Source organism: Artemia sp. Qi Xiang Cuo, chromosome 15 (genome assembly GCF_049724085.1).
Source record: "Artemia sp. Qi Xiang Cuo chromosome 15, ASM4972408v1, whole genome shotgun sequence".
In the NCBI taxonomy this organism is placed as follows: Eukaryota; Metazoa; Arthropoda; class Branchiopoda; order Anostraca; family Artemiidae; genus Artemia; species Artemia sp. Qi Xiang Cuo.
In genome coordinates this window covers 38,096,441-38,119,692 of record NC_142808.1, presented here as the reverse complement: position 1 = coordinate 38,119,692, position 23,252 = coordinate 38,096,441, and the positions used below count along the sequence as shown (strand labels likewise).

Sequence of the window (23,252 nt, the reverse complement as noted above, 5' to 3'; positions counted from 1 at the left end):
AGAGTCTAGAGTTTTAATTTAGAGTGTTAGATTAGAGTTTTAGTTAAAGTTATAGTTTACTTTAGTTTTAGTTAAGAGTTTTAGTTTAGAGTTGTTGTTTAGTTTTAGATATGAGTTTTAGTTTAGATTTTTAGTTTATATTAGCTTATAGTTTTAGTTAGAGTTATAGTTTAGTTTAGTTATAGTTCAGAGTCTAGACTTTCAAGTTAGACTCTCAACACTTAGAGTTTTAGTTAGAATTATATTTTATTTTAGTTTTAGCTAAGTGTTTTTGGACTTGCAGTTTAGTTTTAACTAAATGTTTTAGCTTAGAGTTTTAGACTAGAGTCTTAGCTTAGAGTTTTTCATTGCAATTTTAGTTTAGCTTAGTTTTAGATAATAGTTTTAGTTTGGTATTAGTTTAAAATTTTAGTTAGAGCTATAGTAGTTAAGAGTTTTAGTTTAGAGTTTTAGTTTAAAGTCTTAGCTTAGAGTTTTAGTTAGAGTTATAGCTTAGTTTACTTTTATTTAAGAGTTTTTGCTTAGAGTTTAGAGTCTTAGCTTAGAGTTTTAGTTGGAGTTTAGAGTTTTAGTTTTGAGTCTTAGCTTAGAGTTTTAGTTCTATTTATAATTTACTATAGTTTTAGTTGAGAATTTAGAGCTTTAGTTTAGAGTCTTAGCTTAGAGTTTTTTGTTAGAGTTATAGTTTAGTTTAGTTTAGATATTGGAGTTTTAGTTTTGATTCTTAGCTTAGAGTTTTAGTTAGAGGTTTAGTTTAGTTTTAATTCAGAGTTTTAGTTTAGAGTCTTAGCTTAGATTTTTAGAGTTATAGTTTAGTTTAGTTTTGGTTAAGAATTTTAGTTTAGAGATGTTGTTTAGTTTTAGATAAGTTTTAGTTTAGAGTTTTAGTTAGAGTTATAGTTTAGTTTAGTTTTAGTTACGAGTTTTAGTTTAGACTTATAGTTTAGTTTTAGTTAAGAGTTTTAGTTTAGAGTTATAGTTTAGTTTAGTTTTAGTTAATAGTCTTAGTTTAGAGTTGTTTGTTAGTTTTATTCAAGAGTTTTAGTTTATAGTTGTATTTTAGTTTAGTTTTAGTTAATAGTTTTAGTTTAGAGTTGTTGTTTAGTTTTAGATATTATTTTTAGTTTAGAGTTTCACTTCGGTATTAGCTTACAGTTATAGTTAGAGTCATAATTTAATCTAGTTGTAGTTCAGAGTCTGGAGTTTCAAGTCAGACACTCAGCAATTAGAGTTTTAATTAGTTATATTTTATTATTGTTTTAGTTAATTGTTTTAGGACTTGTGGATTAGTTTTAGTTAAACTTTTTAGCTTAGAGTTTTAGACTAGAGGCATAGCTTAGAGTATTTCATTGCACTTTTAGTTTAGTTTAGGTTTAGATAAGAGTTTTAGTTTAGAGTTTCAGTTTGGTATTAGCTTACAGTTTTAGTTATAGTTATAGTAGTTAAGAGTTTTAGTTTAGAGTTTAGAGTTTTAGTTTAGAGTCTTAGCTTAAAGTTTTTCTTAGAGTTATAGCTTAGTTTAGTTTTAGTTTAGAGTCTAGAGCTTTAATTTAGAGTGTTAGCTTAGAGTTGTAGTTAGAGTTATAGTTTACTTTAGTTTTAGTTAAGAGTTTTATTTTAGACTTATAGTTTAGTTTTAGTTAAGAGTTTTAGTTTAGAGTTGTAGTTTAGTTTTAGTTATTAAGAGTTTTAGTTTAGAGTTGTTGTTTAGTTTTAGTTAAGAGTTGTAGTTTAGTTTAGTTCTAGTTAAGAATTCTAATTTATGCTTTTATTTGTGGTTTAGGTAAGATATTTATCTATGAATTTTATTTTGATACTAGCTTACGTTTTCAGCTAAAGTCATAGTTTAGTTTAGTTGTGGCTCCTATTTTCGGCTTTAAAGTTAGAAATACAGCAAATTGGAGTTTATTTAGAGTTGTATTTTATTTTAGTGTTTGTAAAGGAGGTTTGAACTTTCAGTTTAGTTTTAGCTAAACGTTTTAGCTTAGAGTTTTAGACTAGAGTCATAGCTTAGAGTTTTTCATTGCATTTTTAGTTTAGACTTATAGTTTAGTTTTAGTTAAAGGTTTTAGTTTAGAGTTGTAGTTTAGTTTTAGTTTTAGTTTTAAAGAGTTTTAGTTTAGAGTTTTTTTTTATTTTTATTTAAGAGTTTTATTTTATAGTTGTATTTTAGTTTATTTTTAGTTAATAGTTTTACTTTATAGTTGTTGTTTAGTTTTAGATATGAGTTTTAGTTTATAGTTTTAGTTTGATATTAGCTTAAAGTTTTAGTCAGAGTTATAGTTTAGTTTAGTTGTAGTTCAGAGTCTAGAGTTTCAAGTTAGACTCTCAACACTTTGAGTTTTAGTTAGAGTTATATTTTGTTTTAGTTTTAGTAAAGTGTTTTCGGACTTGGAGTTTAGTTTTAACTAAACGTTTAAGCTTAGAGTTTTAGACTAGAGTCATAGCTTAGAGTTTTTCATTACACTTTTAGTTTAGTTAAGTTTTAGATAAGAGCTTTTTCTTAGAATTGAAGTTTGGCATTAGCTTATAGTTTTAGTTAGAGTTATAGTAGTTAAGAGTTTTAGTTTAGAGTTTAGAGTTTTAGTTTAGAGTCTTAGCTTAAAGTTTTTCTTAGAGTTATAGTTTAGTTTAGTTTTAGTTTAGAGTCTACAGTTTTAATTTAGAGTGTTAGCTTAGAGCTTTAGTTAGAGTTATAGTTTACTTTAGTTTTAGTTAAGAGTTTTAGTTTAGAGTTGTTGTTTAGTTTTTGTTAAGAGTTTTAGTTTAGAGTTGTAGTTTAGTTTAGTATTAGTTAAGAGCTTTACTTTAGAGTTGTTGTTTAGTTTTAGATATGAGTTTTAGTTTAGTTTTAGTTTGATATTAGCTTACACTTTTAGTTAGAGTTATACTTTAGTTTAGTGGTAGTTCAGAGTCTAGAGTTTCAAGTTAGACTCACAACACTTAGAGGTTTAGTCAGAGCTGTATTTTATTTTAGTTTTAGTTAAGTGTTTTCAGGACTTGTAGTTTAGTTTTAACTAAACGTTTTAGCTTAGAGTTTTAGACTAGAGTCATAGCTTAGAGTTTTTCATTGCACTTTTAGTTTAGTTTAGGTTTAGATAAGAGTTTTAGTTTAGAGTTTAAATTTGGTATTAGCTTACAGTTTTAGTTATACTTATAGTAGTTAAGAGTTTTAGTTTAGAGTTTAGAGTTTTAGTTTAGAGTCTTAGCTTAAAGTTTTTCTTAGAGTTATAGTTTAGTTTAGTTTTAGTTTAGAGTCTAGAGTTTTAATTTAGAGTGTTAGCTTAGAGTTGTAGTTAGAGTTATAGTTTACTTTAGTTTTAGTTAAGAGTTTTATTTTAGACTTATAGTTTAGTTTTAGTTAAGAGTTGTAGTTTAGTTTTAGTTATTAAGAGTTTTAGTTTAGAGTTGTTGTTTAGTTTTAGTTAAGAGTTTTAGTTTAGAGTTGTAGTTTAGTTTTATCTAAGAGTTTTAGTTTGGAGTTGTTGTTTAGTTTTAGATATGAGTTTTAGTTTAGAGTTTTAGTTTGATATTAGCTTACAGTTTTAGTTAGAGTTATAGTTTAGTTTAGTTGTAGTTCAGAGTCTTTCAAGTTAGACTCTCAACACTTAGAGTTTTAGTTAGAGTTATATTTTATTTTAGTTTTAGTTAAGTGTTGTCGGACTTGTAGTTTAGTTTTAACTAAACGTTTTAGCTTAGAGTTTTAGACTAGAGTCATAGCTTAGAGTTTTTCATTGCACTTTTAGTTTAGACTTATAGTTTAGTTTTAGTTAAGAGTTTTAGTTTAGAGTTGTAGTTTAGTTTTAGTTTTAGTTAAGAGTTTTGTGGTTTAGTTTAGTTTTAGATAAGAGTTTTAGTTTAGAGTTGTAGTTTAGTTTAGTTTTAGTTAAGAGTTTTAGTTTAGAGTTGTTTTTTAGTTTTAGATACGAGTTTTAGTTTAGAGTTTTAGTTTGATATTAGCCTAAAGCTTTAGTTAGAGTTATAGTTTAGTCTAGTTGTAGTTCAGAGTCAAAAGTTTCAAGTTAGACTCACAACACTTAGAGTTTTAGTTAGAGTTATATTTTATTTTAGTTTTAGTTAAGTGTTTTTGGACTTGTAGTTTAGTTTTAACTAAACGTTTTAGCTTAGAGTTTTAGACTAGAGTCATAGGTTAGAGTTTTTCATTGCACTTTTAGCTTAGTTTAGGTTTAGATAAGAGTTTTAGTTTAGAGTTTAAGTTTGGTATTAGCTTACAGTTTTAGTTATAGTTATAGTAGTTAAGAGTTTTAGTTTAGAGTTTAGAGTTTTAGTTTAGAGTCTTAGCTTAAAGTTTTTCTTAGAGTTATTGTTTGGTTTAGTTTTAGTTTAGAGTCTAAAGTTTTAATTTAGAGTGTTCACTTAGAGTTGTATTTCGCGTTACAGTTTAGTTTCATTTTAGTTAATAGTTTTAGTTTATAATTATAGCTTAATTTTTGCTAAGATTTTAGTTTTAGAGCTATAGTTTATTTTTAGTTATTAAGAGTTTTAGTCTAGAGTTGTTGTTTAGTTTTAGTTAAGAGTTTTAGTTTAGAGTTTTAGTTTAGTTTTAGTTAAGAGTTTTAGTTTAGAGTTGTTGTTTATTTTTAGATATGAGTTTTAGTTTAGAGTTTTAGTTTGATATTAGCTTACAGTTTTAGTTAGAGTTATAGTTTAGTTTAGTTATAGTTCAGAGTCTAGACTTTCAAGTTAGACTCACTACACTTAGAGTTTTAGTTAGAATTATATTTTATTTTAGTTTTAGTTAAGTGTTTTTGGACTTGTAGTTTAGTTTTAACTAAACGTTTTAGCTTAGATTTTTAGACTAGAGTCTTAGCTTAGAGTTTTTCATTGCACTTTTAGTTTAGCTTGGTTTTAGATTAGAGTTTCAGTTTGGTATTAGTTTACAGTTTTAGTTAGAGCTATAGTAGTTAAGAGTTTTAGTTTAGAGTTTAGAGTCTTAGCTTAGAGTTTTAGTTAGAGTTTAGAGTTTTAGTATAGAGTCTTAGCTTAAGTTTTCGTTCTATTTATAGTTTACTTTAGTTTTAGTTGAAAATTTAGATTTTTAGTTTAGAGTATTAGCTTAAAGTGTTTTTGTTAGAGTTACAGTTTAGTTCAGTTTGGATATTGAAGTTGTCGTTTTGAGTTTTACCTTGGGGTTTCAGCTAGAGTTATAGTTTATTTTATTTTTAATTAATAGTTATAGTCTAGAGACTTAGCTTAAAGTTTTTCTTAGATTTATAGTTTAGTTTAGTTAAGAATTTTATTTTAGAGGTACTTTTAAGTTTTAGATAAGAGTTTTAGTTTAGAGTTTAGAGTTTTAGTTAGAGTTATAGTTTAGTTTAGTTTTAGTTAAGAGTTTTAGTTTATAATTATATTTTGGTTTTAGTTAATAATTTTATTTTAGAGCTGAAGTTTAGTTTTAGTTGTAGTTAAGAGTTTTAGTTTAAAGTTGTTTTTTAGTTAAAGTGAATTTATTAACTCAAGAGTTGTAGTTTATTTTAGCTTTAGATAATATTTTTATTTTATGTTTTTTTTTTAGCTTTAGATATGAGTTTTCGTTTAGAGTTTTAGTTTGATATTAGCTTACAGTTTTAGTTAGAGTTATAGTTTAGTTTAGTTGTAGTTAGAGTTATATTTTATTTTAGTTTTAGTTAAGTGTTTTCGGACTTGTAGTTTAGTTTTAACTAAACGTTTTAGCTTAGAGTTCTAGACTAGAGTCATAGCTTAGAGTTTTTCATTGCACTTTTAGTTTAGTTTAGGTTTAGATAAGAGTTTTAGTTTAGAATTTCAGTTTGTTATTAGCTTACAGTTTTAGTTATAGTTATAGTAGTTAAGAGTTTTAGTTTAGAGTTTAGAGTTTTAGTTTAGAGTTTATAGTTTTAGTTTACAGTTTTACCTTAGAGTTTTAGTTAGAGTAATAGTTTTAGTTTAGTTTTAGTTAAGAGTTTTAGTTTAGAGTCTTAGCTTAGAGTTTTAGTTAGGGTTTAGAGTTTTAGTTTAGAGTCTTAGATTATAGTTTTAGCTCTATTTATAGTTTACTTTAGTTTTAGTTGAGAATTTAGAGTTTTAGTTTAGAGTCTTAGCTTACAGTTTTTTTTTGTTAGAGTTATAGTTCAGTTTAGTTTAGATATTGAAGTTTTAGTTTTGAGTCTTAGCTTAGAGTTTAGGTTAGAGGTATAGTTTAGTTTAGTTTTAATTCAGAGTTTTAGTTTAAAGTTTTAGCTTAGAGTTTTAGTTAGAGTTATAGTTTAGTTTAATTTTAGTTAAGAGTTTTAGTTTAGACTTCAGATTTTTAGTTTAGAGCTTAGAGTTTTAGTTAGAGTTATATTTTAGTTTAATTTTAGCTAAGAGTTTTAGTTTAGAGTTGTAGTCTAGTTTTAGCTAAGAGTTTTAGTTTAGGGTTGTAGTTTAGTTTAGTTTCAGTTAAGAGTTTTAGTTAAGAGTTTTAGTTTAGAGTTGTTGTTTAGTTTTAGATATGAGCTCGAGTTTAGAGTCTTAGTTTGATATTAGCTTATAGTTTTAGTTTGAGTTATCGTTTAGTTTAGTTGTATTTCAGAGTCTAGATTTTCAAGTTAGACTCTCAGCACTTAGAGATTTAGTTAGAGTTATATTTTATTTTAATTTTAGTTAAGCGTTTCTGGATTTGTAGTTTAGTTTTAGCTAAACGTTTTAGTTTATACTAGAGCCATAGCTTAGAGTTTGTCCATGCATTTTTAGTTTACTTTTAGATAAGAGTTTCAGTTTGGTATTAGATTACAGTTTTAGTTAGAGTTATAGTCGTTAAGAGTTTTAGTTTAGAGTCTAGAGTTTTAGTTTAGAGTCTTTGCTTAGAGTTTTGGTTAGAGTTATAGTTTAATTTAGTTTAAGTTAAGAATTTTAGTTTAGAGGTGTTGTTTAGTTTTAGATAAAAGTTTCAGTTTAGAGTTTAGAGGTATAGTTTAGTTTAGAGTCTAGAATTTTAATTTAGTGTTAGCTTAGAGTTTTAGTCAGAGTTATAGTTTACTTTAGTTTTATTTTTGAGTTATAGTTTAGTTTAGTTTTAGTTAGGAGCATTAGTTTAGATATCTAGTTTAGTTTTACTTAAGAGTTTTAGTTTAGAGTTTATAGTTTTAGTTAAGAGTTTTAGTTTAGAGCTGTAGTACAGTTTTAGTAAAGAGTTTTAGTTTAGAGTTGTAGTTTAGCCTTAGGTAAGAGTTTTAGTTTAGAGTTTAGAGTTTTAGCTTAGAGTCTTCGCTTAGAGTTTAAGTTAGAATTATAATTTAGTTTAATTTTAGTTAAGAGTTTTAGTTTAGATTTCAGAGTTTTAGTTTAGAGTTTAGAGTTTTAAGTTAAAATTATAGTTTAGCTTTATTTTGGCTTAGAGTTTTAGTTAGAGTTACAGTTTAGTTTACTTGTAGTTCAGAGTTATAGTTTAGACTTCAGAGTTTTAGTTTAGAGTTTAGAGTTTTAGTTAAAGTTATAGTTTAGTTTAATTTTGGTTAAGCCTAAACTAGAACTCTTAATTAGAGCTATACTAAACTATACCTCTAACTAAAACTCTAAGCTAAGACTTAACTAAAACTCTAAACTCTAAACTAAAACTCTTAACTACTATAACTCTAACTAAAACTGTAAGCTAATACCAAACTGAAACTCTAAACTAAAACTCTTATCTAAAACTAAACTAAACTAAAAGTGCAATGAAAAACTCTAAGCCATGACTCTAGTCTAAAACTCTAAGCTAAAACGTTTAGTTAAAACTAAACTACAAGTCCAAAAACACTTAACTAAAACTAAAATAAAATATAATTCTAACTAAAACTCTAAGTTTTGAGAGTCTAACTTGAAAGTCTAGACTCTGAACTAAAACTAAAATAAAATATAACTCTAACTAAAACTGTAAGTTAATATCAAACTAAAACTCTAAACTAAAACTCATATATAAAACTAAACAACAACTCTAAACTGAAACTAAGCGAAACTACAACTCTAAATTACAACTCTTAACTAAAACTAAACAACAACTCTAAACTAAAACTCTTAACTAAAACTGAACTACAACTCTAAACTAAAAATCTTAACTAAAACTAAACTATAGGTCTAAACTAAAACTCTTAACTAAAACTAAAGTAAACTATAACTCTAACTAAAACTCTAAGCTAACACTCTAGATTAAAACTCTAGACTCTAAGCTAGTTTAGAGCTGTAACTAAAACTAAACTAAACTACAACTCTAAACTAAAACCCTTAACTAAAACTAAACAACAACTCTAAACTAAAACTCCTAACTAAAACTAAACTACAACTCTAAACTAAAAACCTTAACTAAAACTAAACTATAAGTCTAAACTAAAACTCTTAACTAAAACTAAAGTAAACTATAACTCTAACTAAAACTCTAAGCTAACACTCTAGATTAAAACTCTAGACTCTAAACTAAAACTAAACTAAACTATAACTCTAACTAAAACTCTAATCTAAGGATAAACAACACCTCTAAATAAAATTCTTAACTAAAACTAAACTAAACTATAACTCAAAGAAAAACTCTAAGCTAAGACTCTAAACTAAAACTAAATTATAAGTCTAAAATAAAACTCTTAACTAAAACTAAAGTAAACTATAACTCTAACTAAAACTCTAAGCTAAAACTCTAAATTAAAACTCTAGACTCTAAACTAAAACTAAACTAAACTATAACTCTAAGAAAAACTCTAAGCTAAGACTCTAAACTAAAACTCTGAATTAAAACTAAACTAAATTATAACTCTAACTAAAACTCTAAGCTAAGACTCAAAAACAAAACTCCAATATCTAAACTAAAACTCTTAACTAAAACTAAACTAAAACTATAAACTCTAAACTAAAACTGTTAAGTAAAACTAAACTAGAGATCTAGAGTAAAGCTCCTAACCAAAACTAAACGAAACAATAACTCTAATTAAAACTCTAGACTAAGACCCCCTTCTAAAACTATAAATTATAATCGGAAAACGAAGTAAACAGAAAATAAAACTAAAAATCCATGCTAAGACTTTAAACTAAAACTCTAAACTCTAACTTTAACTCTAACTAAAAAAAACTGTAAGCTAATACCAAACCTAAACTCTAAACTAAAACTCTTATCTAAAACTAAACTAAACTAAAAGTGCAAGGAAAACTCTAAACTCTAAACAAAAACTCCTATCTAAGACTCTAAGCTAAAACTCTAAACTCTAAACTAAAACTAAAATAAAACTCTAAGCTAAAATTCTTTACTAAAACGAAACTACAACTCTAAACTAAAACTCTTAACTAATACTAAACTAAACTAAAAGTGCAACGAAAAACTCTAAGCTAAGACTCTAGGCTATAAGTCTAAACTAGAACGTTTAGCTAAAACTAAACTACATGTTCAAAAAACACTTAACTAAACCAAAATAAAATATAACTCTAACTAAAACTCTATGTGCTGAGAGTCTAACTTGAAACTCTAGACTCTGAACTACAACTAAACTAAACTATAACTCTAACTAAAACTGTAATGCAATATTAAACTAAAACTCTAAACTATGGAGGGGGGCTCTTTAAGGGTCCGGGGGGAGGGTGTCCGGGGGTCTTTGGCAGCCTTTGGGGGCCCGGGGGCCCTTTGAAGGCCTGGGGGGCCTTTGGGGGTCCGGGGGATGGGACCCTTTGGGGTTGGGGTAGGGGACCTCACAACACTGTTCAAATGGAACTAGTGTATTATAACGACCACAGAGTTTCACCCCAAATCATCTTCTAAAATGTCTCGAACTGTTTCGCCTAAATCATCTTCTAAAATGTCTCAAACTGTTTCGCCCAAATAATCCCCTAAAAGTTATTTCTGCGTGTTCCTTTGTTTCGGCATCCCTGCGTTGTCACATTTGAAATTCCTAGGAAACCATTTCCCGCGTAAAATATATTCAGTCTGTCTTCATCTCATAGGTGTTCCTAGCTACACTATTAAGGTTTTGATAGAATATAAATTCCGGAATTTAGCACTAAGCCTAATGACCGGAGAAGCCATATTTAAAAATAGGATATTGATTTATCTCTGTCACTAAAGACCATTTATCCCTCAGACCTAAAGATCAAAGAAGCCTTATTGTTTCTTAATTCCCCTTCGTTGACCAATAATTCCCCGCCGATTATGTAATCAATTTCTCAGAAAACTACTTCCCCTCTAGTGGATCAATACATTGCCCCGTTAGGATTCAATGCGCATGTGCAAACTTCGTCCCGGAGTCAATACACTTAGAAACCACAAATAAATCAACCTTGGAAAAGGTGTCATTGACCCGTTAGTGGATCAATAATCCTTGAATAAATTATAACCTGTCAGCGTTAGACTCGATTATAGATGGCAGCAGAGGTGCCCCCCCCGGGCTGGTACCCCTTTCCCTACTATCATGCCAGTAATCCCCTCCTCCGTGGATAAGTTTCCCAGCAAAAAGTCAGTAAAAGGGTATTTTCCAGCTAAGTATTTTTTTTAGGGGGGGGGGGGTACAAAAGAAACTTTAAAAAAACGTATCGAAAATTTAAAATTGATATCTAATCCCTTATGATTTCTGGGAATATTTCTAGTCTATTTATTATGAAAGTAAAGACTGAAGAGTAACATTAAACCCTAAAATGAGCAGAATTTATTCCGTATAGGAGGGGGTTGTCCCTTTCTCATCCGCCCCTCCACCTCAAGGTCGTAGAAACTTTGGAGTGTTCTCATTAGAACATAAATTGAGAGTTCTAGTCTTTTTTTAAGGTCCAAGGGGATTGGAAACCAACCAGCCACGTGAAGGGGGTATTTTCCGATGGGGGATTTTCTGAGGCGGGATTTTCCGTAGTGGTTATTTTCTATTGGGGGTATTTTACGGGGGGGGATTTTCCGCGGCGGGGTATTTTCTGAGGGGAGTATTTTCCGGGGGCATTTTCTGGTTGGGGGGGGGGTATTTGCCAGGGGACTATTTTCCAGGGGGTTATTTTCAAGGGGTGGGGGTAAACGCCGGCCACCAGCTCAAACAGATCAGCTGCCTAGCCCTTTGGAATAATAAACTTTGCCTCTTTTGGTATAAACAAAGGGGAAAAGAGAAATTTCAGTCGTGCTAAAACTGTCCTGTTAAAAAGTGGGATTGAATTCCCTTTTTTGACCTATTTTACTAATTAGCCAATTACATTATTCCTTGATCTATCTGAGAAAGGGAAGCCAAACAGCCGGGCTTTCTTACCCGTAATTGTACTTAACTGTTGTTGTTTTGTCAAACTTTAAGCTATTAAAAAAACACAAACCCTGGCTGATAATTCTTGGTGAGATTTTGAGCCAGTAAACAGAACCAAATTACACTTAGTAAGAACATTTTTACTATTAAGCTCTCTTTATCTCTGCGGTATAACCTTTTGGCGTCCCCACTATGGAGCTATATCACATGTCGATAAATTAAAGAAAAAAATTTCTAATTAGACGAATAACATGATGAGTTTTAGGCAGTAACATGTTTTATCATCTACTTAAAATTAGTAGGATGAACCACTTAATCTTTTGCATTTGTTCAAAATGATTTCAAATAAAATAACATTCCAAAAAACACGTTCCAGTGTTTTTGAATTTTGAATTTTTCGGTTGACACAAATTGGTTTTGCCAAAAAGCTACTAAAGAAGAAAACTATCTATTTTAATTGATGTCGATGGGTGATATTCAATTAAATTTTAATTAAAATAATTAAAATTAGAGTCAAGGTCCTGTCTTAATCATACATTAGGGTACATATTCATAATATCAAACCCTGCAAGTTTCTGCAAAGTACCCCAGTCTTCAAAATGGTTTGAAAAAAGTAATTGGAAGAAAGCTGATGTTCCTCTTTATGGGTTTACACTAACAAGGCTGCTGTCTGCTATACGAGTTCCCTATCATCTGCTTCAGAGCTCTATACGAGGGAATTGCAAAAAGGACCTGGATTGCTATTATAATCAAATAATTAAATGTTTAAAAGATGCCGAGGCAGTTGCAGTGCCGCTGCAACGTGTTAGACGTGGTACGCAAAAACCTATTTGGTCTTTAGATCCTAGTTTAAAAACTTTGAAAAATAAAGCTAAGTTTTGGTTAAAAGTTTGGAATGAATGTGATAGACCGTCCTGTGGAATTGTTTCTGACCTTAAGCGTAAGACCCGCATGGAATATAAAAAATATCTTAAATCTATGCGTTATCGTGGTATGGATTTTCCAGTGTCAAAGAGAGAATGGCGAAAAGTTATTAATTCTGAGTCGATTAGAAGTGATGTACCAAATAGTGATTGTCTTTCTGCATCTGCTAGGCATGACCATTACTCGTCTATTTTTTCTAATGTTAATTACCGTGTGCATTCTTTGTATTCTCATTCTCTTTCTGCTTTTTTTAGTACCCCTCTATCTCAGCGTCTCTGTGTTCCTATTTCTCTTTCATCCGTAATTGAAGCAATTAAGAAACTTAAATCAGATAATGTTGATAATGATGGTATATCTAGATTTCACCTTTTATTAGATTGCTCCCCCTTATTAACCATATACACCTACTTCTCCAGATGTGTATTTGTACTTCTAGTGTACCGGAGAGTTTTTTGTGTGGTACTGTCTCTTCAATTTTTAAAGAAGGGGAATTCTCCTTTTATTTGCTCTTCTTACCAACCTATTACTGTCTCTTGCACTTTTAGTAAAGTTCTTGAGCATGTTTTAATACCTTTTGTGACTAATAATATGCTTGAGAGAGATAACCAGTTTGGATTTAAGCCCTGAGTAGGTTGTCAACACGCACATCGTGTATTATCTTCTTTGCTCCTTGAAAATTCTTCTAAGGGAAGGAGTATATATCTTTGTACTTTAGATCTATCAAAAGCTTTTGATAGTGTATGTCAGAGTCAGCTTTTTTCTGCTCTTCGTGGTTACGGTGTCAATCTATCGGTTATTTTTCTTCTTCGGTACTGGTACTCTAATTCTTTTCTTCGGCTGAAATCTGTGCCTGCATCTAATATTAAATTGAAAAGAGGTTTAAGGCAAGGTGGAGTTTTATCTCCGACCCTTTTTAATTTGTGTATTTCAGGAGTTCTGGCAAAGATTTCGGCTACCTATCTCTCCAGTTTTTCTGATGTTTCCTACCTGGCTTACGCTGATGATCTGCTTCTTATAAGCCGTGCTAAAACTGGTTTATCTAACATAGTTTCTCGTGTTGCTACTTCTTTTTCAGATATAGGCCTTTGTCTTAATGTAGATAAATGTAAATTTCTTTCTTTTAACAAAAAGTCTAGTGCTCCCCTTTATTGTAGTGGCTTTATTATCCCTCTCGTAGATTCTCTTCGATGGCTCGGTATTTCTATTACTAATAGTCTTCCGAGCCTGCGCCAGCGCACAGTCTCAGATATTAATATGCAATTTCAATTAGGATATGCTAAGATTGTTACCAATAGAGGTAAATATAATAAACTCGCGTTGGCCAAGCTCTACTCAACTTTTTGTGACCATTCAATTCTTTTTGCTTCTGGATTTTTTCGCCTTCTGAAGAAAAATGAGTTAAAAAGAATCCGGATTAATTATTTTAGATTTTGTAAATTTTTGTTGTTTCTTCCACCTTGGACTAAAAACTGGGTAATTATTGATAAATTTTTTGTTCCTATTATTACTGAAAAACTGGAAGCACTACACAGAAAACTTTCAAATACTGCTTGTATCCGTTTTTCTCCGCACCATCACCTTATCAGGTTTTTTCAGTCGTAAGTTATTTTTCTTTTATTTATTTAGCTGTTTTTCTCTGTTTGGTCATTCTACAATTTAGATTTGTAAAGAGTGAGTAAAAATCCAATAATGATAATATTAATGCCTGCTTATTAGATTCTGCAAGTTGTCAGTTTTTTTGTTTTTTGTTTTTTTTTTTGTTTTTTGTTTTTTTTTTTTTTTCTCTTTTCCTCTTTTCTCCCTCCTTTCACGTTATTTTTTTTTGCTCTCGTTTCTTTTAAATTATTATGTGTTACACTGTAATTTGGTAATTTTTGATTTATATATTGTCTTGTGTCGCAGTTTTTGTGTTTTTCCTCGTGATACTCCACGTATTGTACCTCTGTATAGTGTGGGTTAAAAATAAATAATAATAATAATAATGTGGAGAATGAAATATTGATAATACCCATGATGAAACGGAGGGTTACTTAGTTACATTCCTTCATAGTATGTTTAGTATATAGTATCTTCCAGTATCATATAGTATCACTGTATCTTATTATGCAAAGAAAATACTCCTAAATGAGGTTTTAATTATCGATCCATTTTTCTACAGAAAAACAACTTTAAGTAAGTTGAGAGGGAGGGGGAAATTTTCAGCTGTCCTTTTTTTATTAAAAATTAACCAAAGTAAAATATTACCAACAAACAAATTAAATATATAACCATTTCTTTCGAAATGAGTAATAAAAGTACAAAACAACCTAAAATGAACTGAGATTATCGTAGATATTTCAGATATCTACGATAATTTATTTGCAAATAAATTTGCAACACCCGTTCTTTTTTTCATTTCCTGTTAAATGGCTATCCATTTCTCCAGCAAGCTTATATCATTATTTTATCATCAAACGTGCAATCGCCTCCTGTAATCAAACAAGATGTCAAGAAATTTTTCTCACTATTTAACACCCACAGCTATAAGCACTGGCTTCTCTGCAATGAATGAATTGCGATAAGGAATCGGACTAAGAGGCAATAGTTCATTCAAAGTTTCAAACGCTGCTATAATTCCAGTGTAAGCTAAGCAAGGTCATTCCAGTGTAATTCCAGTGTAAGCTAAGCTGAAAGGTCACGTGAGAGGAAAGAAAAAAAATTACCTTAAATTACCTTAAATCGCATGTCCAGCGAGATAAGGTGGTGTTGAGCCTCCTGTAGAAATCTCACTGGTGGTGTTTCAAGGTTATGATTTGACATCCCAGTTCAGCCTCCATTCAGCGTTGGTCCAGTCTTGATCAACTCCTTTCTTGAAGGCATTTAGAGTTTTAGATTGGATGGTGGCTACAGATAGGTTGTTCCAGAGTGGGACAGAATAAACTGAGAAGAACTGTTTGTGCTCTTGCTTGATGCAACGGGGGGCCTGCAGCTTCTTGGTGTGTCCTCTTGTGGTATTTGAGAAGGACGGGGAAAAGACATGACTTAATAGGTCATTTTCTAGCAACTTACGAGTTGCTATTACGTCTCCTCTTTTCCTACGGTATACTAAGGGAGGGAGTTTGAGTAAGGTGAGACGTTCCTTGTAAGATTGTCTTGGAATGCAGAGATAAGCTTAGTTGCTCTTCTTTTGACACTCTCAAGTACTTTCACATCCATCTTATAGTACGGAGAGGCTAGAGTCATGCCAAATTCCAGGTGAGGACGGAAGATGGCTTTGTGCAGTTTCGTACTCGCTCCCAACTTCCTGGTGGTAAATGTTCGCTTTTTGAGGCCAAGGGCTTGGTTTGCTTTTGCAACTTGAGCTCGTGTGTGGCTGTGAAACTTCAACTCACTGTCAACAATTACCCACAGGTCCTTCTCCTCACTGACTGCCTCAAGCTGGGCGTCTCCTATGTGATATGCCAGTTTTGGATTATTGCGTCCAAGATGTAGAACTTTACATTTTAAGGCATTGAACTGTAGACACCAATCCGATGACCATCTAGATAGTCTGTCCAGATCTTCTTGCATATTTGACAGATTTAGGTCGTTATGGGCCAGAAAAAGGAGCTTGCAGTCATCAGCATATAGCATCAAAGGATTCTTCAGGTTTGTTGTACAGTTATTGATATACATGCTGAGAAGCCTAATTAGTCCTAGTTAGTTCTTGTAGTCAGATACTAATATGAAACCCGTGCTTTACTTGAAGAGCGGTTTCTCGGGTTTTATGTTTGTGGAAATCTCACCGGCTCTGCAGTAGCGGAACAAGTCATCGGCCAATACATTGCGTTCGGCTTCAAAATGGAGAAATTTGTGGGGGTTGGTTTTGATGGGGCCAGCAACATGTCAGGCTGCTATTCTGGTGCACAGGCAGAAATTAGGAAAAAATATCTGCATGTGATCTACACCCACTGTGCATTGCACAGCTTAAATTTGGCTTTATATAAAACTAGTAGGGTAGGACTTGTTAGGTCAACCTTTGCTACTATAGTGCAGATTATATCATTTTTATCATCCTCACCAAAAAGAATAAATATGCTTGGAGAAGCAGTCGCTGTCATTTGTCTTGGTAGTCCTGTGAGACAGTTTGTGAAGTTGTGTAAAATGCGAAGGGTGGATTTTCACGATTATATTATAGTTTTTATGTCTTCGTATTATGCGATTTTCTCCGTACTTGAGGAAATGGTTGGTAGCATATGGTGCGATACGAAAGTTATTTCAAAAGCGAATGCGTTGGTTTCAGCAGCAACCGAATTTAGTTTTATGTTCACGATGGCTATGCTAGAGTTTATAAGTGCCATAATGCTCTTTGTCTCTAAGGCGCTGCAAGCCAAAGATTTAGACTTAGTTGAGTGCTGTCGGCATATTAAGCTATGTTTTGATACTTTACTGCAGTCAAAACAAAATAATTTTGAAACAATTTTTCAGAAAGCCTACGAGCTTGCACAATAGTTAAATGTGGCTCCGGCTGTTCCATGGTCTATCTGCCGAAAGTCTATCAACGATAATGAGTCCATCAAGGTTTTTTATCGCGAGTCATTGTTCGAACCTTACTTTGCTTCACTTATTGAAGAACTTGATCAAAGATTTTTGCGCCATCAGGAGGCATCTTTCAAAATCAGAAAGCGAGTCATCACATATTAATGAATTTGTGAACGCTGTTGCTGTTTACGAGGGATTTCACGGGGGTAGACGTGCGCGCGAATGTGAATTAGTCCTTTGGAAACAGCAGTGGCTCGGAATGTCTGAGAAACCATCAACTGTTGCTTCGACTCTTGCGTCATGCAACGCAAAATTTTTCCCATGCATTCAAAGGCTTTTGACGATTTTTCAGACATTACCAGTGACTACCGCTTCTGCTGAGAGGAGCTTTAGCTGTCTTAAGCAATTAAAAACCTATCTGCAGAGCTCACCGGGCGAGGAGCATCTGAACGGACTAGTTCACATGACCCTGAACCACGATATCCAGGTCGATGCTGACCAAAGTTTTGATCGATTTGCAGCCAAAAAAGACCAGCGGCTGTTACTGAGAGGTTAGGTCGTCTTTCGTTGCTTGTTTCTCTAAGTTCAGTTGATTATTTTTTTTAGACTTTAATTGTGCTTCATCCCCTGTAGACAATGTTAATGTCAATGCATTTCTTGCTTTCATGGGTGCTATATTAGATAGACTGAGGCCCCCACCCCTCCGAAACCAAATTCTGGGCAATAGTCTGTGATATAATATTATTTTTTATTTATTTGGTTCTCTAAAACAAAGGTCCCATAGGCAAATATAAGGAATAATGCACTTCTTTTTTTTATATTTTCTAAATTCTGCCACTTCGTGGCAGTTCCAAAACATCTACTCACCCAAAATATAAACTCTCACTGCTTCTAACTTTTTTTTTAATTCTGACTTTGTTGGCAAAATTTTGTCATACATTCTCAAACAAAAAAAGTCTACAACTAGAAATACTCATGACAAGTGTGTACTTTTCATTTCTTTACCTAGCTACCTCCCCCATACCCCCACCTGAAATCTTGCACTATACTAGATAATTTTCTTGCTCACATGACTGCTATAAAAAGGTAGACTGACGGCCCCCCCCCCCGAAATAAAATCCTGGATACGCCACTGGAGGAGATATATTGTAGACATAAGGAGTTGCCATTCAAAATAAGGACTCTACACCAAGATTTAACTTTTAGCTACAATTTTTTTTTATGAAAACAAAGACCTTAATTTAATTATATTCGTTTAGTACAATAACATTTTCAATTTGTATCTTTGAAAAGCAGCCAGTAAATCTGTAAAGAAAGCGTTAAGGTGGTAACCGGTAAAAAAAAAACTTTCTCATTGCCAAAACTGGCAATATTCGTCGTATTATAAATGGTTTGGGGGAAGCACTAGTCGAGTTTTAACACAAACAGGGGGATTTTGAGGGGTTACGTTAGTCCCTCATCACCTATACAGAGTACATTTAAAAGTTAGAACAAATATACCAACTTATATTTTGAAAATTCACAATTTTTGCAAATTCAAAAATTTTGAACGTTTTTTGTTGGAAAACAAAATATAAAATTAGACGAGGCAATAACTTTTTTTGAATCATACTAACACAGTTTTGTAAAACCAGTGGCTTTTGTGGAATTGCGGACTTGAACCCCTTTCCGTTCCTCCTGGCTGATCCCCGGTTATTCATATGAAAAGCATATATTTTCCATAAAAAAAATCCCAGGTAAAAGCAATTAGCTTACTCCCGTAGGTCATCATCTAAATGACGTTTGCCCTTGGACGGCATTAAAATTCAGATATGCCGATAAAACTGTGGGTAAGCCGCTTATCCAATAAACTTCAATTTAGCTCAATGACAAGAGCAGCGACTATTTGTCGTCAAAACATCCAGCATAGCTAAAACTAAAGATGAACCCCCAGATATTTCTCCCTTAGGTCTTGCCTAACGTATTCCCCCAAAAGGATATTAAAGTTTTCTTGTCTGGGAACATTTCCAGAAAGAAGGCTGGGGGGTCTGACTCCTTAAAATATCTTTTGACCCTATTTTGCTAAAGTCGTTCTGTTACTGTACAAACTAACTGTGCATTCTGGTAACCGTCTTGGCGTGCTTTTCTCGTAATTATTTTAATTCCTTTTAATTAATAGCAATAAGAATAGTCTTAAATGCTTGAAATAATTGCCGACTCACTCAGAAAACTATTAAATATGGAAACAGGCCAGGTATTGTTAAAGTACACAGTTATGCGAAAGAAAGCGTCCACCGTTCCTCGGGTTTTTTTCACATGTAATCAACGATGCATTTACATTGCAAAAGAAAAACTCATGTGCAAGATGTTCTGATTAACTTCCTTTCATTAATTAGTCAATACAAAAAATTTGTAGTTTTTAAATCTGTGTTTAAGGTTGCAATGACCAGAAACTGAATCCAAGTTACAGAAAACAACTGTGGGGTGTTGTTGCTTGTCGGGAAAACAGTTACCACGTGTGCAACTATCATTTAAAAGCTACCTTTTTGCATTCTTCTGTTTTCAGTTTTATATCCAGGCCATATTATGTGGAACTTTGGGAAACAAAGGAAAAATGCACAGGACTGCAACGTCAATTATAACTCTAGTTAGTAATATGTCACATTGAACACTGTTCAACTTTCAAGCGTAAAAATTTATGATAATCTAATCAGAGTGAAGATTTAAGGTATAATTTTTTTAATTAGAAAATATTGAAGCTTAGAAGATGAATCTGGCAACCAAAATAAGGAGAAAGTACTAGCGGGCAATAGCTAGGGACAAATTAGTGTTGATACAATCTTTGCAAACTAATTTTTTCGCCAGTTCAATGTTCAATTGTCAACTTCTCTAGTGCAATTGTGACTTTAAAATCAAGGTAAATCATCATTCAGAAATCTTGACCTTTCTTGCTACAAGTGCAACCAGGGTGGGACTCGGGCATTAGATATCTTGGAAGTAAACTTTTGAAATGTCACTTTACGCCATTAATGAAAATAAGGCAATAAAATCAGACGAATTTATATGGCGGATATTGAATGAATGAACCCCAGTTTGAAGACCAGAAATGTATATGGAAACAGTGTCATTTCGTTTTAGATTTTATTTTAAGTCTGGAGGGAACCTTGAAGAGAAATGGGTAAACTTTTCTAGTCTTCTACAAGCAAAGGAGTTTGCTCTTTCTAGAGATGGAAACTAGGTTATGTTGAACTAAACATGATTCGACCGGAACTTGCCTCGAATTCAAGTTGAATATCGACTCGATTTAAACCTCAATTTTAAAACCATACCTATTTTAGAACCTTGAAAAGAAATTGATAAGCTTTTCTAGCAATTTAAAATCAAAGGAGTTCGCTCTATCCAGGGGCGTCGTTTGGGGGTGGCAAGAGGGGGCAGTTGCCCCCCCCCAATAATGTGTAGAAAAAATATTATACATCCCATGCCCTTTGACTATCTAGATATGGACCCCTTTTGCCCCCCTCCAAATAAAAATGCTGGAGATTCGCCCCTGGCTGTATCTACATATAGAGCTTGGGTTGAAGCATCGAGCAACTCGAAACTAGGTTATGTCGAAATAAACTCGATTCGACCGAAACTTAACTGAAATTTGAGTTGAATATCGACTCGATTTTCCCTAATTATATATATATATATATATATATATATATATATATATATATATATATATATATATATATATATATATATATATATATATATATATATATATATATATATATATATATATATATATATATATATATATATATATATATATATATATATATATATATATATATATATATATATATATATATATATATATATATATATATATATATATATATATATATATATATATATATATATATATATATCTGGAGCCTATCGTCCAGATCTACATCTGGACGATCTCTTAGTAATAAATTGTGCAGAGTTTATTGAGATTTCAAAAAATATTTATCCACTAGAGTTAATTCTGAAACCTAGGTATAGGACAGGAAAGTATGACCATTTGTTAGATTTAAATATCAATATTTCAGATAATAATAAATTAGTTTTTAAAATATATAATAAAACGGATGATTTTCATTTTGAAGTAATTAATTTTCCATTCCTTGAAAGTGATATACATTCAAATATTACTTATTCAGCTTATTATTCCCAATTACTTAGGTATGCAAAAATTTGTAGTAATTACACAGATTTTAAAAATAGATGTAAAAGGCTTAGCAAAAAACTGGTCTTAAGAGGTTTTTCTGCCAAAAAATATATTTGGCAATTTAAAAAATTTAGTTTTATGTATCATGAACTTTTAGGTAAATATACAAAAAATTATAAAGAAATACTGAATATTATTTTAATATAATTTCTCATTCGCTTTCCTTTTTTGGAATTTTGAGTCTGTAGATTGTTTTCAAAAAAGCTTGAAGAACTTTAAATCTGTAATTGGTTCCGGATACCAATAAAATATTTTGTTTTATAACTCACATCTGGACCAGTCTTTATTTGTTCCAGAATGGTCTTTGCTCAGTGACCTCTGGGATTTTATTAAAGAAAAGAATGCAACTCATTTTGTCTGTAATTTTGAATAGTTTTACTAGTATACATGTATTTCACAAGTTTTACCTAACATAGGGATACCATAAAGATCTTATGGTAGAGGCTCCACTGTGCCGGGTAAAGAAAGTAAAGCCTCGAAACCCGTTAAGGCAGGTGGTATGAGCCCTAATGGAAGGTACTACTTGGAAATATTTCGCTAGATTTAAGGTGCTTTTGATTGTAAATTTACAACGACTTACATTCATTGATGACGACTTTGCATGGATTTGGAAATTTCTATTTGGTTGATGGTTCGGTTATACTGTTAGGTCCTAGGTAGTGGGATAGATGAGTAAGGTCAAAACCTCGTTCAAGTGCAAAATTTTCTCAATTGCTGGATTAGGATGACAGTCGTTTTTCTTCTGCTTCTCTCTCTCTCTCTTTTTTTTTTTTTTTTTTTTTTTTTTCTTGCCAAGTAATTACCTCTAAGACATTATATATATATATATATATATATATATATATATATATATATATATATATATATATATATATATATATATATATATATATATATATATATATATATATATATATATATATATATATATATATATATATATATATATATATATATATATACTATCTAGACGGTTGTTTTTTCAATTATAAACTTAATGAATATAATGCTTACAGGTTTCAAAAGAGGTCGCGTTGTGTTAGTGTTCCTGGAAGTTCCACTTCTGTTTGAAGACAACTTACCAGACGACGATGCAGTTCCAGCTCCTAGAAACAAAATATAATAATTCATACTTAACGTAAATTAATTATACCTATAAACACAGTTATATCGGGTTCTGTCATAAGATCGACTTCTAGTTGATATTCAGAGGGCTTAGTTTTTAAGTAAACTAAGCCCTGAAAAGTGATTTTTGAGACATAAGAACGGTGTCAATGCGTCCTGGAAAATCTAGAATAATCCCAAATTATAAGCCGTGTTTGGACGTTTCGGGAAGTTGCTGAAATACTCTGAATTTCCACGACAAAAAAATTCGGTAATTAAAACCCCTGCAGCATCTGATTCAAAAGAAAAGGTTTTCCGGCTAAAGTATCGTATTCAGTTCCACAAATTTTCCAAAAGGCTCATGTGATGTATAGTGTTTATTCAGCTTAATTTGGGAAGAGAATTAGAGAAGATAAGCCCACTTGGGTCTATGCGTCCAGGATCCTAAATCAAAAGTCTGTTCCGGAGTTCTGGAAAGTCGAAAATATGTCAGGAATTTTGAAAGAAAGAAAAAATTTCTGCAATTCAAAAGTTTGAAGAATAAGATTTAAAAGAAGAGGCTTTCCGGTTAAAGTATTGGATTCAGTTCCACAACCTTTCAAAAGGATCGTATAAAGTATAGGGCTTATTCAGCCTGATTTGATAGGAAGATCTCATAAGTGGCCAGAAAAAATCCTTTTGAATGAAAGTGAAATTTTCGTTTTCCTTCTTATTCTTTTATTCTGGCAATGATGAGTGGAGCTTAGGTTTTCTCCATGGGGACTTCTCGTCAAGTAGAAAGAAGAAGGAAAAATCTCTACTCCCTTCAGTCAAAACATAACTCTATATTCTATTTGTGAATTTTTCTTAGTGGGCAACGAGTTTCATGTTCTATTACACATGTCAGCAAGGCTTTGATCTTGATCATTTCATAATGGGTTGTATCAGGAGAACTGATTTTAAAGGGTAGTTGCGTCTGCTATATGAGATCTCACTATAAAAAATTACTTTCTACCAATGCAATAAATTGTCTAGTCATTTACTAAGTTTATTAACCATAGCAAAAAAAGAATCAGGCCACAAAATATTAAGTAAAATCGGGGCTTAAGAGAACCGAATTTTAAACTGAATCCTGACCATATGTACGGGGTTTGGTTGAAAAGTCCCACTTCTAACGAAGAAAACATTTATTGTCAATACTGTTTTGTTGTTTCTCAACATAAACCCCAGAAAGGTTAAAACATTTTCCATATCGAGTTACAATTTAATTGAAACACGAACCCCTTAAAATAGTTATTTCAGTCATCTGACTCACC

The 23,252-nt window shown here is 31.5% G+C and overlaps 1 protein-coding gene across 1 annotated transcript in view; it reads right to left on the bottom strand.

Annotated features, from left to right (window-relative positions):
• LOC148943658 (uncharacterized) overlaps nucleotides 1-23,252 on the bottom strand; it is an 88,919-nt gene that overhangs the window by 43,283 nt on the left and 22,384 nt on the right. The window contains exon 2 of the mRNA XM_089101059.1: nucleotides 21,868-21,959. Within this exon, the coding sequence (XP_088957185.1) occupies nucleotides 21,868-21,959 (92 nt within the window). The remainder of the gene's footprint in view (nucleotides 1-21,867; nucleotides 21,960-23,252) is intronic.